We start from the raw sequence: 18488 nt of genomic DNA, 5'->3' as shown, positions 1-18488 counted from the left end.
TGGGAAGTCCCACATGGAACTTACTGGAGGCGTGGCGCTTGACTTTGACCTGTGGGTCCACACGGTGGGACTTCTCACTGCAGGAGGAGGCGTGGCGCTTTACCTGGGTCCCAGAGGGGCGCTCGGGCTCCTCGTCCTGGACAGGAGATAGAGGAGGAAGGTTAAATGCAGGTGGGCTCAGGCTCATCAATGTGGGGGTGCATTTCTCTCAGGTGTGAGCACTGGTGGGATCTCTGTGATCNCCCCAATTCATATGTTGAAACCTAATCTCCAGTGTGATGGTATTTGGAGGTGGGATCTTTGGGGATGCTGGTCAGAACTTCCTCCATCTTTGCAATCTTCAAAATTTAGGCTTACATATTTACAAACTTTCCCTGAGCAGATTGCTTAGCAACCAAGGCAGAGCAAGGAAGTGAATGCTGTGTTAATAATGTAAGATAAGGCCATGTGAAGCAAAAGACTCTTAGACTTTTGTGCCAACAGATCTTTTCCCTTTGGCATAGTTCCACCTTTGTCTCCAAGACCCTTATAAACTCCCAGTTCCCCTCCAGGCATTGCAGAGTACAGCTGCACAGCCCTGGATTGCCATTCAGCCTGATCCTTTTATGTAAGTCACCCATCAATGAACTTTGATGATAATTTATGGAGTTGCCTGCTTCATTTTTGGTCTCAAGATACCAACCTTCACAGTCCGGAAGCTATTTTACCTAGCTCTGCACTCAGGGCCGTTAGCAGATGATTAAGTCATGAGGGTGAAGCCCTCATGAATGGGATGAATGCCCTTAAAAACAGAGACTCCAGGAAGTGAAAAAATAGCCATTTATGAACCAGGAAATGGGCCCTCACTGGACACAAAATTTGCTGGCACCTTGATTTTGGACTTCCCAGCCTCCAGAACTATGAGAAGTAAGTTTCTGTTGTTTATCAGTCACCCAGTTTATGGTATTTTGTTATAGCAGCCCAAACAGACACCTTTCCTTTTGTGTTCTTCAGTTTCTTCATCTGAAAAATGTTGTGGGACTACATCAGTGGTTTCTCACTGTGATTTCCAACTGCCCTGCAAGGAACCCTGGGCTTTCATATAAAATTAGGTTTGAAGAAAGGGTCTTTTTCTTTTTTTGTCTTTGTGTGTGTGTGTTTTGACATTTTGTGATTTCTCTAATCTTACATGCTTATTTCAGTTTAGTGTTCCATTTTAAAATGGGCATTTCACAAGGTCCTGTATTTCCAGGGCCTATGAGAGTAGAGTGTAAAGCAAGTTACACAACAGCCTTCTTATTGTTCATAGAGGGGACTCAGACCCAGAGAGGTGAAAGGGCTTCTTTCAAAGTAACATAGTAATTTAGTGGTCAAGTGAGGAATGGAATACAGATCTCCTGACCCCAAGAAGGACTTATCTATGTGAATGGAATGGAGCTATAATATAGAAAAGTATTTTTCAAAAATAAGTCTTTAAAAAGCAAAGAACAGAACTTGACTTTGTCCAGGTGCAGGGTGAAGAAATGTAAAGCAATGAAGAAAAAACTCTTAGACCATGCTGTCCTACAGGAAGCTGGTTTGTTCATGAAGATGAATCACATAGGAGCAGAGATCAGTGCTGGAAATCAAACAGAACTTACAACAGAGTTGTCTGGCATGCTTAATCATTATTGTGCAGTGTGGCAATCAGGCAATTCACCAAGCCCCTATGGGGTGCTAGGCAGAGCTCAGGCTCGTACACAGAGGTGAGCTGTTGCTTTCATGGCAGCTGGCTCGAGGATATTTGGAGGGGTTCAGTTCTCTGCTTATTACACCAGATCAGAAATCACAAATAGTTAGTTAGCCTTGGAATGGATACAGCTTGTAGACGTGCACTGTCTCTTTTTATATATATATATATATATATATTTGGCCTTGTTTGGTGTTAAATTTTTAAAAAATTAGTTGCCAATATTAAAAAATGAGTAGAATTCACATAAAGTCTAGATTTCTGGTCTCTTTTGAATAACTGGCAAATCTAGCAGCAGGGGCCGGCACTACTGTGTGGGGACCAGCAGCCGGAGCCAAGCAGCAGCCACCCCTACAGTCAGGGCCTGAGCACTCCAGTTTCCTACAGGCTCCCACCACCCCCCGTCATTTCTCCTCTGAGGCCACATGCCAGCTGCCCTTTATAACTGTGCTGGTGCTGTTATTTTTCTCATGGTAGAGTATTTTCTTACACCTCACCACCTCACTTCGCTCATTCATTTACCTGCCTGATCCATGGAGGGAATCTGATTTTCAGATGTCTCCTGTAGACTGCTTCCCTCCCTTCCTCCCTGTTCAGTTGGGAAGTCCCACATGGAACTTACTGGAGGCGTGGCGCTTGACTTTGACCTGTGGGTCCACGCGGTGGGACTTCTCACTGCAGGAGGAGGCGTGGCGCTTTACCTGGGTCCCAGAGGGGCGCTCGGGCTCCTCATCCTGGCCAGGAGATAGAGGAGGAAGGTTAAATGCAGGTGGGCTCGGGCTCATCAATGTGGGGGTGCATTTCTCTCAGGTGTGAGCACTGGTGGGATCTCTGTGATCTTGACCTTACATTTTTAGACTTTGGCATCACTCAACAGTTTATAAAGCACTTTCACTAGCAGTTTGTACTTTGAACCTCATACCTTCCTGTGGGGGGCTGAGGAAGGCAAACCTAACCTGGAGTACCCACCAAGAAGAAACTAGGAAGTATCTAAACTTTTTGATTTATCATAGATATTTCTGTCCTCACATCATTTGGAAGTATCCTTCTAATTTTCTAAGCTACTAATACAGAGTCTTCCCTCAAAGAAAATTTTTTTTTCCATAGATGAGATCAGCCAATGGTAGAACTAACTGAACAGACCTAATTTAATAGACTGACTATACATTTGTACATGAAGAGTATTAAGAACACTCAAAGTCCAGTCAAAGCTCAGGAAACCACAGTGGAATATGAAATACTGTAATATGATAATGATGTTGATGACAACAGTACTGTTACTCCTCTGTATAAGACCTTCCAATGTCCAGGCACTGTGCTAAGTTCTTTATATTTAGTATATTTCATTTAGTTCTTGCAGTAGTTCTAGAAGGTAGGTCTTAGCGTATCCATTTGGAGTCAGGAAGTGAGGACCAGAGAAGTGAAGCCTGAGAAAACAGCCTCAGCCCCGAGTCTGACTCCAACATTCACGTCCTTAAGCACTAAGCTGTCTTGCTACTGAACTCTGCAGCTGAGAAGAACCTCCAGCTGCACCTACTGGTTCTTGTGAGTCTGAAGACCATGTGAACAGAAGAAGGATGGCTGGAGAAGTTTCTAGAAAAGGGAGTCCTAGAGGTGAGAACACAGAATGTCATCTAGCACCGTCCATGGCAGGGGTCCTGGCCTGCAGACACATCTGGTGTCCCTCTGTCTCCCTGCTAGCTGTGAGGCCTCACAATCTTCTCCCCTCCCAAGCCTCTGATCAGAATGTGGTTCTCTTCCAGCCTCCTGAAGAAGGAGAGGGCACAGGGCACACTGCCAGGAGCACTCCAAGTCCTGGGACAGCTACAGAGGAGTCACTGTAAATTAATCTCCTTGGCTTAGTAAGCAAAACAGGGAGACTGTCCTGGGAGCTGAAGCCCAGAGTGTGGCTGCCAGCAGGTGAAGGGCTGTGGGGTGGCCACAGAGTCAGCAGCATCAGTGCACCGAGCGGTAAACAGAGGCGAAACCAAGCACCTTGCTTACACCGGAGACAATGCCTCCCATTTCTGTGATGCTCTGCAGTTCAGAGCCCTTTCTTCCTCCTCAGCTGCGGCTCTTTCCACAGCACCACCCAGCCTCCCATGCCAGGGGTTCCTCGTCCTGAGCCATTATCTGCGATAAGAAGGGACTCCCCTTCTAGGTGCTGATTAAACAAAAATGGTCTCTCTGAAGTAAAGGATGAAAGGAGCAGTGAGGGAGAAAAAAAGCTAGTTAGTGGTCTTTGCCACATTTCTGGGAAGCCCCAAAGAACCGCACCTGCATCTTTTCATAAGGAACATCGTCATAGACACGGGGCTCAGGCCACTGACTCTGGCAGGATCTTGCATATCTAGAAAATAAAAGGGACAGTGATAACGATGACGACATTTGCAGCTCCCAGTGCTTTCCTGTCCACTCTCTTGTTTGATTCTGGCAGCAGCTCTCAACGCAGGTCAGAAGGTTAGTGACAGCAACATGGAAGAGAGCATTGTGCCATGTGCTGGGTTAGAGCTTCACAGGCAGGGACCCACGTGATTCTCACAGCAACCTGGAAGGCAGGTAATTTATCCCACCATTCTATAAGTCACAAAATATAGATCCAAGATGGCAAGCAACCAGCCCAAGCTCCCACAGCTGGTGGTGACAAAGCTGGGACTTGACCCCAGCTCTCCTAGTGCCAAACTCCATGTACCAGCCATATGCCCACCTGGATGCTCAAAGGTGTGAGAGCTTAAGGTGCTGTGGCATGAGGGCAGAGCCCCGACCACCACGTCAGGGCTTTTGCGCTTTTGCTCATTCCATCCACAGCTTGCCCCTGACCCTGGGCCCCTCCTTCAGCCAGCTCCCTCCTTCTCGCTGAAGAGGAAGGTGCCCAATACAGCTTCCCAAGGATGCAGAGTCTTCTTTAGCTTTTCCTCCCTTTCCTCCCAGTGCCCAGGGCTGGACTCAGGCTCTGAGAGGGAGCTCAGACAGCAAAAGTCCTGGGCAGGTGTGGCCCGCGGGGGCTGACCCTTACAGGAACGAGTTGCGCCCAGCACTGACGATGCTGGTTAGGGTCTCCACGTCCACATAGTCATAGTGCAGCGCCTCAGGGGTGACTCTGGAGCCCATCTCCACCAACAGCAGCCCAAGCCAGCGACCCATGTCCTCTGAACAGCTTGCCTGAGGGAGACGAGGCACAAGTGGAGTTCATTTTGGTACTGCCAGGACTCTGGCTACTTGCTCACTTCAGCGAAACCCACAAATATTTATGAGTACCTACTATGTACCTAATGCATAGGGATCAGAGAGGAATAAGACTAGAACACACATTCAGAAATCCAAGAGGCTCCCTCCCTCCCTCCATTGGGGTTTCTGCCACCTCATCAGAGAGGCCCTCCCTGACTACCTCTCTAAGATAACTCATCCTCACTCTCTGTCCTCACGGTCTTCCTGACCATTTGGATGCAAAAACAACATTTAGGTGTTCCCTAAATTTTAAAAAAATATTTACTTCTTATTAGAAGAGGCTATTTTACATATAACTGAATCAAATTATTTTCTTGTATTATAATGATAATTGCCAAATAATTACAGTACCGTATACAGGAAGATCTCCAAAAAGTTGCTGGTCAACTAAACACATACTTCATATTAATTCTCATTTAAAGAGCATTATTATAAAATCAACTTAGCATGTAAATGCTAAACCTGAATACAGAAGCATACTTTTTACTAGAATTTAAAGGAAATAGGAGACCCATCTCAAACTACCAAAAATAAAAATAAGTTGCAGAGGCAATTATTTCTTGAAATTTAAGAACTGAGAGAGGCAGTGGGTGCTGGGCAAATGGAAGACTAAGAAGTTAGGTTTTAGTTCTAGGACAAGACCCTCCATGGAGCCCTGGACAAAGCACTTAGCTGCCCTGGCCTGCCCTGGCCTCAGTTTCCTTATCTGTAATGTAAGAATTCAGGTATTTAAGTTTTCCTCCAGTGTTAACATTTTAAATTCCAGGTAGCCAAAGGATTGACAAGTGGAAGAGCGATGCAAGGTATTCTGCATGACCTCAGAGAACAGAGCTGGTGCCAGTGGGTAGAAAGGAGAATGAATGCGTGAAATGAAGTCACGTTTCATTCACCCATTTGTTCAACAAGTATTTATTGAGCCCACAGTATGTGCTGGACATCATGCAGTGTTCTGGAAAAACCAAAGTATGCAAAGCAGGCATGGGTATTGGTCTTCACAGAGCTTACAGATTTTAACTCAATATAGGGAAAATCTTCCTAAAGATTTGAATTGCTCCAGGGGAGGGGCAGTGGTAGGTTGCAGGACAGTGGTTTATCTGAGTTGGATGACCACTGGGGGGGAAGGTTTTAGAGAGGATTCCAGAATCAGGTCAGGGTTAGACCAGGCTAGATGACTTTCAGGATTGGGATTTTAAGGTAAGAGGGAATAAACAAACCTTGGTTCTAGGGCTGCCCGATTTAGTAAATAAAAATACAGAATGCTTTGTTAAATTTGATTTTAAGTTACACAACAAATAATCTTTTAGTATAGGTATGTCCCAAATATTGCATGGGATATACTTGTATTAAAAACATTATTTGTTTTTTACCCGAAATTCAAATTTAAGTAGGTGCCCTGTATGTTATCTGGCTACCCTACTTGGGTCCCTTGGCAGCAGCTGGGCTGGTTTTCTTCCTTCTTCCTCAGTCCCTGTAGCGTCACAGCAACCCCCCACCCCCCAACCCCCAAGCGAAAACAAGGCACCCAGGCCAGAGCTCTTCTTGGTTCCTACCACCAAAGACCCCTGGATTCTTTCCTCTCACCTCCAGGATGGCCACCTCTTGCCGATTGTGCAGGATCCTGAAGGCAAATGGGTGTCTGGGCCCAAAGCCCGGAGCCACCTCGCAGCCACGGAGGGTGATGGCATTCACATGGGTCCGCAGGTCCGTGTGGTCCTTGTGGAAATACAGAGTGTTGCACTTTAGGCGGCACCAGCGTTCCTTCCAGCCCTGGTTCACCAGCACGTTCAGATAGCCTGGGAGGGGAGACCAGTGCGTGACCCCCCACAGCCACCTTGGGGACACCCAAGGTGGGGTATGCGAGTCGAGGTGGGTGCATGGATCTACACAGAGCGCCTGGACAACCCTTGCACTCTAGCTGGAAAGAAGGCCTCCTGGGTCCTGGATCTGCTCACTCCTCCCACTTGTAACTTCAGGCATCAGGGACTGATAATCACATTCAAACGTGGCTGCACAGCCTTTGGACCACACCAAGGTTGATGAAAACAGGAACCACTACATATATAATGTATAAAAGACACAAGTCTCCCTCTTGCCCTCCTATCTCCCCAAATCAAAACTGTTACTCAAAGAGGGAAAATAATGGATGATACTGACACCTAGTGGCAGCAGGTGGGAACCAAACCATCTAGCCAAGGTAGTTCTAAAACAGCAAGGCACAGGCAGCCACATAGCTGATGATGGATGGCTTTAGAATTCCCTCTTTACTTTTTAGATTTAAATTTATTTTTTACCGTTACATGCCCTGTTCCACTAATTACAAAATATTTCCTTAGAGTAATGTTATTTTATTACATTTTTTCAGGGTTAATAGAATATTACTGCACATCCAAAATATATGATTTTCTATTAGATTCCAGTACATGGAACATGACATTTACATGAACAAAATAATGTTTCTCCATCTAAGCCACTTTTAACTCCCATTGAGTACATTTATAATGAAAAGTACTTAAATATTTTTATCCAAGAAATTCCCTTATAAGACTGGGTTTTAACTCATACACCTGGTAAGTTATATGCTGGGAAATAAGACTTTCTTCTACTTGTGGAAACTGAGAAACTGAGGCCCAGAGACAGGCAGGGATGTGGGCTAAGGTTACAGGAGCATAGAAATATGGGGGTCGGATGGCTTTTCCTATTGCTGAGTGTCAGGGCCTCAGGGAGAGCAGTGACGGGAGGGCTTGGATTGTTGATGGAGTGGGGCTGAGCCATGCTGTAGGCGGAGATCTCTTCTCTGCCCTGGGGGTGAGGTGGATGAGGCATGATCTCCTGACTTCAGCCCCAAGAGCCCACGTCCACAGGACCTGAACTCCCCTCCTCCCCGTGCCCCGTACCCACCACAGCATGGAACCTCCTCCTCAGTGGAGGACGTCTGCAGGTCCTCGGTCTGTGGCTTCTTCTTGGAAAAGCTGATGATGCGGGTGATCTTGCGGCCCGCAGCCCTGCTCATTGAGCCCTTCAGCTCTGCCAGGCTGCTCTTCTTTCCTTTGCCTGTAGCAGCAGAGATGGGTCAAGAAAGGGGAGGGAGCCCTATACCCAATTGCACCCATCCTTAGCCTTCCCAGCAGCCCTTTCATTTTGCATGCAGGGACTGGCCTGCGTTCCAGGTATAGCAGGCTGGGCCACCTCACTCAGGTCTCCAGAGTGGACGGGAGACCACTGTGAGTCTGCCTCTGTGTCCCATGGGCAAGGCCCCTCCCAGCTCCGGCATTCTCTGCTGGAGCCCCCAGAGGCTCCTACCATGTTCACAAGCCTCTCGGCGGCCAAGGGTAGAAGAACTGTCACCCATGCCCAGGCTATCGGAGTCTGAGGTCTGCTTCTCTTGCGACAGCGTCTAGGGAGGGACACAGACAGCCCCACATCAGAGGGCATAGTCAGAAGTACCCCTTTATTGGTTCAATCTTCCCCCAGCTTACCCAGCACATAATAATCAGCTAACAAACACTTGTCAGCCACTATCATGTACCCATACCATAGCAGGGATCGGGTAGATAGCAATGACTTAGACATGGCTGTGTCTTTGAGTTACAGTCTATTTGGGGAGCAAGGAAATTAATTCTAACACACTGAAATCAATGTCCTGGGAGTTTGGACTGTATTTGGCAGGTGACAGGGACACTAAGTAATCCAACTTGGTTTAGGAAGTTCTCAGTGGCACTGTGGGGATGGGCAAGAGGGGGCAAGACTGGAGCAAAAGAGTCACTGAACAGAATGCCACCCAGGCCAAGACGAGACTCAATAAGGGTGTGAACCAAGATGACAGTGAGGATAGAGGAAAAAGGGATGAGGTAGGAGATATTTTCAAAATAGTCATGACAGGACCTGGTGATCAAAGGAACCCATTATGATCCTAGCAGAGGAGAGGATGGGAAGGACACACGTACATCATGTTAACAACTCCATTGCCAGCCAGCATTATTCTTACTTACTAAACCAACCATGAACCATTCACTCATTCATTCACCCAAGTGAAATCATGAGGTCAACAGACTATATCATTTCTAACACCTGTGTGGTGTGCCGCCATCTCACTTCAAGGAGCCAAAGTGTGCTGGCCAGACGTGGGACAGGATTAAAACGGCACCCACCACTTAAGAAGGTGGAATTACAGAGCTCTGAAGCCCCTCAACCTGTCCCGCCAATGTCCCCCCAACCAGGCTCAGGGTTGTCTCGCTGTACGCATAGCATTGGGGGTGGGGGCAGGAAGGCTAGGAGAGGTCATGTGCTCCTCTCAATTTCCAAAGGGCTGGTAAAATGGCAACTATCAACTGTCAAACATGGAAAGAATCTCCTGTGTGAGTTGTGAAACCTAAGCTATGATTCTGTTTGTTCTGCAATGGCGTACAGATGGCAAGTTTTTCATTAGGATAGAAAGCACATACAAAGAAATACTGTGAGCACTGGGGGATTAATTCCATGATGATGACACTTCACTCCTGTGATTCCACAGAGAGAGACACACCGATACCACGCCCCACCCCCACCCCCACCCAAACACCACTCTAAACGTTTGTTACCGCCACCCCACTTCCCCGTGCACTCAGCCACAGCAAAGCTCAGCTCCACAAGCTTGCCTCTTCTTCTTCTCTACACATCCTCCAACTGCACCACAGCATGCACTTACAAGTGTGTGCACACACACACTCACACAACACACACACTCCATCCACGCTGCTTCCCTTCCAGCCCCGCTAACAGCAAAGGCTAAGTACGGAGAGGGTTGAGCTTCTCCTCCAACATCCACCTGGGCACGAGAGCCCCGTGTCCCCTTTCCCTTCCTCTCCTAGTGACTCTGCCTGATGCCACACCTCTGCTTCTGCTGTCCCCTTCCCTTAGAGCCCCTTCCCTTGGCCCACCTCCGCCTCAGTAAAATCTCACCTGTGCTTCAAGGTCCAACACAGGTCCCCATCTTCCCTAACCCCCCTCACCCAGCTGGCCACTGTGAACTCCTCGTCCCCTCTGGGCCTCAGTTTCTATGTCTACAATATGGGAATAAAACTGGTCTTCTGCTTGGGTTGTCTGAGGACAGTGAGTTCGTGGATGTGAATCACTCTGATAGGGCTGGCAAGCTCCCCTTTCTCTCTGAGCCGAGCCACACTGGTTGCTTTCAATTCCATGCTTCCTTCTGCTCCAGCACCTGTTCTCTCTGCTTGGAATGCCTTTTCCCTCTCTTCCCTTGCTAACTTCTCATCCTCATCTGAGATGTCACTTCCTCAGCAAAGCCTTCCTGGACCTCGGAGCCAGGGGTGGGCCCCCTGACACACACTCCCAGGGCCCCTGGTACTTTTCCCTCCTGCTGCTGACTCCGTTTGGCATTCTGTGTGAGGATTTGATTGATGCCTGCTTCCCCTCTGGGCTGTAAGTGCTGTGAGGGCCGGGTGTGTCTATCTCTGCTAGAATTGCATTCTGTGCTCAGCCCAGCATCGTGCCTGGTGTGCAGCAGGTACTCACTAAGTACTTGTGGAGCATGTGCCCAGGACGCTTGCCTTGAGATGGGGATGGCAGAGCCAGTAAGAGAATGACTGTCTGGGTTAAAGTCCCAGCTCTGTTTCTTATCCACTATGTGACTTTGGGCAAATGTCTCTGTGCCTCAGCTCTCTCATCTGAAAATGTACCTACTCAAAGAGTTGTTATAGAAATGAGTTAATACACAACAAGCATTTAGAAAAGTGCAGTGCACACAGTCATAGTCTACAAATGCTAGCCTTTATTTTATCATGCAAGTCCTATGTATGTGAGTCTTAATCCCTCCACCCCCCACTGTAATGTCCTGAAAGGGAGGGTTTGGGTCTGAGTCTCTTTGTTACCCACCGCACCTACGAAAGCACAGGCACTAGTGCATATTTACCGACGGCCTGACAAATGACTAATGACCGCTTCACTCATGCTCCAAGCAGGCACATTTCTTATCTGACAGTTCAAATGTGTCATCCTCCTGTTCTGGCAGGGTGAGTCACTCCCTTCCCTGGCTCATACTGCACCCTGGACGTGGGCATTCATTAATTCATGTATTGATGAATTCAGCAGACACTTACTGAGCACCTACTGTTATGCCAGTTCTGTGCTGGGCACCCACAGCTGGTATGGCACCATCAGTGGGTGCATAGCTTCACCACCGGCCTGCGCGATCGCCTGGGGCTGAGCCTGTGCTGTGTGCCCACTGCCTGACCCAGAGGAGATGAGTGGAGACAGACATACCTTGTCCATGTCCAGCTTGCACAGGAAGACTGGGGATCTGGGGGCCTCCAAGCCCTCAGCTCCCGCGACAGGCTTGCTCATCTCTCGGATGACCTGTGGAGAAGGTTCACAGTTGTGAACAGGACGCAGAAGGAGAAGTGGGTCTGTGTGGTCAGGACCAGCGAGCAGAGGGTTACTGGGGGAATTGCTGAGCCAACACAGTCACCTGCACATGTGTGGGGCATGCTAGGGTCTGAAAGGGCTTTCTCCTGTTCTATCCCTTGGATTGAAAAGATACAGGGCTGGGAACCAAGAAGCTTGGCTTCTAGACCTGGCTCCATTTGCTAATTAGTGGTGTGGCCTGGGGAAAGCCACTTTCCTGCTCTGGGCCTCAGTTTCTATGTCTGCAACATGGGAATAAAACTGGTCCTCTGCTTGGGTTGTCTGAGGACAGTGAGCTCGTGGATGTGAACCATAAAGCCTCAGGAGGGAGGGGCACCTGCTTCTGTGACTGTGTGGACCTTCACAACAACCTGCAGGCAGCTGGGCTACTACCCCCACTTCAATAATGTGGAAACAGACTGGAAAGCACTTGCTCATTCACCCAAGGCCTCATAGCAGTGAGCAGGCAGGTCATGAGAGGACAACAGCTACCCTTTGTCACTCACCTATCGGGTGGCTTTATGTGGATGATCCCACTTTAACCCCACAGCAGCCTTGTGATCCCCAAGTTATAGATTAGGATGGTGAAGCTCAGAGATGTGAAGCCACCTGTTAGGCAGCAGAGCCATAAGCCAAATGCAGGCAGTGAGGCTCCTGCTCTTAACCTCTGGGTAACAGCCTCCCAGGACCTGGACGTCATGGCAGGTCTCTTTCAATTCTAGGTCTAGGGCTCCTTCTTCTGACCATCCAGCCCCTGGGGGGGGGGTACAGTTCCCTCACCCCAGCAGGCAGGTTCTCTCCCTTCCTTCCCCTCCTGAGACAAAGGCAGTAATGAGAAACACCAAACATTCCAGTGAGAGAGCTGGTTATCACAGGAAGGAAGGGAGGAGGCGGGGAGGGAGGCATTGATTTCATTGTTCCAGCAGGGAGATCAGAGGAGGAGAGAGGAGGGTGTCACAGTGAGGAGAGGTGGGTGCAGGGGCAGAGGGTCTGCTGTAAGGAACTGGGGTGGGGGTATCACCATCATCACAATGGTAATCACCGACAGCTACTGGACACCCACTGCTTGGCAGGCTCTGTGCCAAGTGCTCTCTAGAATCCTTACAAGAACCATTCTACAGATGAGAAAAGTGAGGCACAGAGAGGTGAAGTCATTTGCAGATCACACAGCCTAGTGTGTGTGCCACAAAGTCCTTCCTTGTCATTGCTATGTCACCCTGCCTATGGTCTTTGGAGTAGACTTACTTCTTAGGTTCAAATCCTAGCCCCAACCACTTGGTTGTGTGACCCTCACCAAGTCACATTAGTTTGCCATGCCTCAGTTTCCCCATCTGTAAACTGGGAACAGTAATAGTCCCATTTTGAAGAATAAATGAGGTCAGGTATGCAAAGATCTTAGCACAATGCATGGCACTAAGTACTCAACACACAGTAACTCTCCTTGTTCTGTGCAGCCACACAGATGCAGAAGCGGGACCACAGGTGGCCATTACGAGCATGTGTGTTTCTCCTAAGACAAGGAAAGATTTTTCCTTTTTTATTTTTTTGAAAGGATTAACTTGTCTAATGATTAAATCAGCTGTCTTCATAGATATACGCTCTCCATTACAATAGGTACACAAGTGCAGGCTGGACAAGCCTACATTAGGGATGTTAGAAAAGGGATTCAGATAACTAGAAGGAACACAGGCCTCCAGACTGAGCTGTGTTTCCTGTAGATAGCCGAGGTCCATTTCCACACAAGCCCTAACCATGTTCAGGGCAGTTGTGCTCAGGCACTGAGCAGGGCCTGGTTCTTCCAGGGACAGGAGCCAGCCTCACTGAGGGCAGGTCTGGGGAAGAGAGGAAGGAGGAGGGGGTGATAAGTCAGGAGGAGGGTGCAGGGCTGGTACCTTCAGCCACTCCTCGGCCTGCTCCCGGCTCTGCAGGGCCAGCACCAGGACCTCGGTAGCCCCCTGGGAGAAGCGCAGCTCATGCCTCTTGTGGCGGCTGTCCTTGGGCACGTAGATGACGCTGCAAACATCCAGCGCCAACCTCAGATGTGGCTGCCGGTCCTTGGAGCTTTTGTAGCACTGGATAGGGAGAGATGGGGTCAGGGCCTTCTGGAGCAGAGGGTAGAGGAGGGAGAAACCCTCACACAAGGCTCAGGGGATGCTCGAGCTGCCCCATAGAGGCCCCCCCGACCCAGCCCAACCACTGGCAGGGGTGAGGACAGCTGAAGGGCCTGGGCAGTTTAGCCCAAGAGAAACCTGAGGGGTACATCTTTGGGCAATCTTTAGGCACAACTACCTATTTAGGAAGTGGCAGGTTTAGCCCAATAGTAAGAAGACCATTCTAGCCTTAAAGAACCAGAGAAGCAGCAGCAGCTGGATTGAGAGGAAGCCAGGTTAAAGGGTGACCTGGCAGGAATGTGGGAGAGAGAATTCTAGCAGAGGTGGAGGGTTGGGCTTGGGAAGTCAATAGTGTATCCATAATGATTCCCACTTCCCCATTCTTATTATGAGGCCAGCATAACCTTGACATCAGAACCTGACAATGACATTACAGAAAAGGAAAATTATAGGCTAATTTCTCTCATAACATAGTTGCAAAAGCCCTAGACAAAAACAAGCAAATGGAATCCAGACACTTATAAAAAGCATACATCAAGACCAAGCTATCCTGCAAACACAGGGCAGTTTAACATTCAAGAATCAACCATATAATTCTTCATATGAACAGAAAAAAGGAGAAAAATCTTATATCTCAATAGATGCAGAAAAAGTATTTAATAAAATCCAGTGATTTAAATTCAGTGATATAAACTTCTAGCAAACTAAGAGTAGAGGGGAACTTCCTTAATGTAAAAATAGGGAACATCTACATACACCCTATAGCAAACATCAGTCTTGATGGTGCATTATTAAAACTTTCTCCTTGAGATCTAGACTGAGACAATGATTCCTGCTCTCACCACTTCTGTTACATTGTGCTGGAGATCCTAGCCATTGCAATAAGTCAAGAAAAAATAGAAGGCACAGGAATGAAAAGAGGCCAGTCATGACCCTTGGACTGGTGCTGGTTAGGATGGGCTTTTCACTGCCCTAGGGTGAGAAAAGGTCATGTTTCAAATGCATTTGTGTTGAGCAAAGCTTGTCAGCAGATATTTGGGGGGAAGAGCTATTATTTTTTTCTGAAATTATATTCATCCTCCTACTTTGAAATTAAAGGTGCATTTTCATTCTTGAAATGGTAGTGACGAGAGATGATGAATTAAAAAAAACCAAAAAACCTTCTTTAAAATGGCCAATTATATAATGAGTGCTGTAGGGGATCAGCTTTATAAAAGACAGATGTATGGAAATGAGGGTGGAAATATGTATATTAACTCTTAACAGTGGTTATCTCTTGGTCAGTGGAATTATGAATTTTTTTAACACTTTTCATTTTGTTTTTATCTAATTTTATAAATAAGCACATTTACTTGCATAATTAAAAACAAGAATCATAGTTTTAAAGTGATAAAAATTCTTCTCTGGCAAAACACAAATTTGGTAAAGGCTATATCAGGTCTTTAAGTTTTTTGTGTGTTTGTTTTTGAACGTTCTGCTCAAAAGGGAGAGCCCCGATCTTGGGAGTCCTGGGATTTGAGCTCCTGTGCACAAAGCAAGGCCAGACGTGCTGTGAGTGGAAACACACCCACATGCAAGTCCCCCTGAGGCCAAGAGGCTCATGACATCTGCCTGTCACTTACCAGGAGCTGGTCCTCCCTGATGACCGTCAGCTGCTTGGCCCACTGCCCGAAGCGCTTCTTCCGCAGCAGGAAGGCACATATCCTGCAGTCCCTCACCAAGTGCATGGAGGCCTCCTCTGAGGGCCATTGGTGCCTGGGCCGTGGGCTCTTCCCTTCCTCTTCCTCCTCGTCATAGGACTCGTAGGAGCTGCTCATTGCATCAGAGTCATTGTCTGCAGGTGCCACAAGAGAGGACCTGTCACTATGCCATCACAGGGAGGCACTTTCTTACCTCTTTGCAGGCATCCCTGTTCTGGGGACCAGGACCACAAAGCGGGGCATAAGGCATGATATTGGTAAGGATTAAAGCCCTACGTGTGCACTATGCTCTACAGATTTACCACTTGCTTTGTGATCTTGGTGACTTCATGTCTCAGACCTTCAGTGTCCTCCTCAGTGGACATAATGAATAATCATATCTCCTTTATCTAGCTATTTGAAGACCAATGCATGGAGAGTTTTTAGCCAATAAATGCTTAATAAACTTCTGCTATTGTCAATACCCCATCATCATCATATCTGATGTCTCATGTGATTCTCACAGAAACTCAGCAAATCCCCATTTGATACATAAGGGAACCTGAGGCCCAAAGAGAAGGAATGACTCATTCAAGATCAGTCACTAAGAGTCAGGGCAAAGGCTAGATGCAGGGCTCCTGACTACTACTCCACAGGTCTCTCCACTGGATCCTGGGGTTACCAAAAACAAGGGCTTTGGGGCCTCTGTGGTGACTACGGCCTGAGTGAGGGGCAGGTGGGCACATGCATGCAAGAGCCAGGCCAAAGCCGACTCTTCGTGAGGACAGTGCTCGTTTGGAGCCTGCTCAGTGCTTACAGGAGCTCTTGAGCTCGCCGTTCATCCTGGTCGCAGGGTAGCTGCTGTCTGCATCTTCGTAGTAGACATCCACAATTGAATGGGGCGGGCTGCAGCCGTCTGTGGAGTTGTCAGAAAGAGCTACACTTTGAAAATTGCAGGCAGACTCCAGGGGCCAGAGCAGGGGAAGACGCTGGACACCATGCCCCTCCTCAGGGAAGAGACAGTAGGAGCTCCGAGAAGCTCCTGGCCAGAATGGGGGGCTTCGTCCCTGCATGTCATCTGCTCTAGCTCCCCACATATCCTCTGTGCTCCTGTCATCAGGAACAGCCCTGCTGGGTCCTGTAATACCTGCAGGCCTGTGTCATGCTATTCCCCGGACCCTCTTATCCTCTACCAGAGAACTCCTACTCATCTGTCAAGACCCAGCTCAGAGATCTTTCCTCTGACTTTCCTGGGTAGGGAGTGGTCAGTCCCTCCTTAGTGACCCCAAAGCACTGTGTATGTGTACGTACATGCATGTGCATGCATACACATGCGTGTGTGTGTGTATCTTGGTCATAGCTCTGATCCCTGCACTGCAGGAAGTGGTGAACCAGCTGCCTGGGCTCAGACCTCCCACTGATCTGCCTCCATCTCATCTTCTTCCACTTCAGTCCTCTTCTCACTTCCTAACACATACACTCCCTCTCCTTGTCAAAGCGACTCTCCTTCTAAACCTCTGGGACTGCAAAGGAAGAACTGGACTAGAGGAGATAAAAATAATGCACATAATAGTGACTACAAGAACTATCTATGCTGAATTTTCACAACACGTTCCCATTTGGGGCTGGGAGGCAGTACAGCACAGTACGGGGGTTGGGGGGCATCTCAAACTGTGTTCTGCAGCAGAATCACCCAGGGTTTTTTTTTTTTCTTTTTCCTTTTTGTCTTTTTTCGTGACCGGCAACGGGATCGCAACCCTCGGTGTTGTGCCCGCACCTCGCTCAGCCAGTGAGCGGCCGGTCTGTATGTAGAATCCAAACCCTCGGCGGGAGCGCCGCCACGCTCCCAAGTGGTGCACTGTAGCAGTGCGCCACCGGGCCGGCCCCAGGGGTTGTTTTAAAATGCACATCCCTGGGCTGTATCACCAGAGATTTTGATTCACTGGTGTGAGATGGACTGAGAAATCTGCATTAAAATAAAAAACTAATAGGAAAATTCTAAACATACATAAAAATAGGAAATATACTGAACTCCAATGAATTGGAACCAATTTATTCAACAAATTTATCTTAAAAAATAAATGGTTATTTTGATGCGGACAATCCCTGGAGCATACTTTGAAGTTCAGTTGGTTAAGAGCATGTGCTTTGGGGTTGATCAGAGTTGAGGTAAAATTGTCTCTACCATTTACTGAGTGACCTTGGAAAGAAAACGGTTTCTCTGCATTTCAGATTCTTGACCTTTAAAGTGACATGAACAGTTCCCACCTTGGATAAGTGATATAATGCATATATACTGGCACACCAGTGTGCCAGAAAATGCCAGCTATTATTGTTTTTGTTACCTCCTTAGATTCCCACAATGCAGGGCGGCAGGTATCCTCCCCATTTCACAGATGGGACACAAGCCGCATACAGTTTGCTGGTGACAGAGCCTGGATCAGAACTGAGGTGGCCAGCTCAGGGAACAGGAGCATATCCCCTCCTCCAGGAAGCCTTCCTTCACCCAGTCCAACTCGTTCTCACATCGCACTGTTCTCCAGAGTGCTGCTCTGGGCTCCCGCCCCTCCTCCTCCTGTCCATCTGTTTCCTGAGGACAGCAGCACTGAAATTCCCAGAGACTGGGACACCCAAGTGAGGCTCAGAGTCTGCCTTTCCCAGCAGGCATTCTGAGGCCTCAGATGCTGGCAACAGCCCCTGAGAGGTGGACCAGGCTGTTGGGACCAGAGGTTTGGAGGTGGGGGAGGAGGCGTGAAGGGGAAGAGGGGAGGGCACAGGGGCAAAGCACTGGGACACCTGGCAGGACTGGATGCTGTGTGTGAGAGGAAGGACACTCCCTGATGGGCCTGTAGTGCTCTCCCGGGACAAGTCCCCCAGTCTTTCCTGAGGCCCTCCCTCCCTCTTGCCCCAAGATTCCAGCTGCTTCTGGGAGGCGCTTCTCTGCCCTGTCTGAGGGGGAGGGGAGCTCTCTGGGAAGCAGAGGAGCCTCATCCAGCCCAGGGACTTGATCTGGGATTCAGAGCCCAGCAGCACTTCGTCCTCTGTCCTTGAATAGATAATATAGAATAAAGTTTCCTGCTTCACATCTAAAAAGCTGTTTGCAATGACATAGAACCAGAGACTATCAAGGCTGAAGAGGGCCACTGATCACCTGGTCCAACCCCACCACAGCCAAAAGGTGTCCATCATCTAGTGAAAGTTTCCAGAATCAAAATGGAGTCTCATGTGTTTAAAAAACCCTGTCAAATAGAGCAAGGGAAGGCCATGAAGGGAAGGGGTCTTATGCACAAATGCTTGATAATGAGAACTATCACAAAGGACTCTGCAAAACCACAATTGTACACAAAGGCCATCACAACCTTA

The 18488-nt window shown here is 48.3% G+C and overlaps 1 protein-coding gene across 1 annotated transcript in view; it reads right to left on the bottom strand.

Moving 5' to 3' along the window:
* Positions 1–24: 24 nt before the first annotated feature.
* The window catches only part of LOC103582066 (actin filament-associated protein 1-like 1), a gene marked incomplete at both ends in the record, with an annotated part of 27555 nt that continues 9091 nt past the window's right edge, over positions 25–18488 (bottom strand). The window contains 10 exons of the mRNA XM_008563753.1: positions 25–136; positions 3986–4058; positions 4725–4870; positions 6518–6729; positions 7835–7987; positions 8237–8330; positions 11195–11287; positions 13228–13407; positions 15069–15280; positions 15943–16041. Coding sequence (XP_008561975.1) covers positions 25–136; positions 3986–4058; positions 4725–4870; positions 6518–6729; positions 7835–7987; positions 8237–8330; positions 11195–11287; positions 13228–13407; positions 15069–15280; positions 15943–16041 — 1374 coding nt within the window. The remainder of the gene's footprint in view (positions 137–3985; positions 4059–4724; positions 4871–6517; positions 6730–7834; positions 7988–8236; positions 8331–11194; positions 11288–13227; positions 13408–15068; positions 15281–15942; positions 16042–18488) is intronic.

This window comes from Galeopterus variegatus, unplaced genomic scaffold, assembly GCF_000696425.1.
Source record: "Galeopterus variegatus unplaced genomic scaffold, G_variegatus-3.0.2 Scaffold14789, whole genome shotgun sequence".
Taxonomy (NCBI): Eukaryota; Metazoa; Chordata; class Mammalia; order Dermoptera; family Cynocephalidae; genus Galeopterus; species Galeopterus variegatus.
The sequence above is the reverse complement of the archived record's forward strand: the minus strand, read 5'-3'. Positions and strand labels throughout refer to the sequence as shown.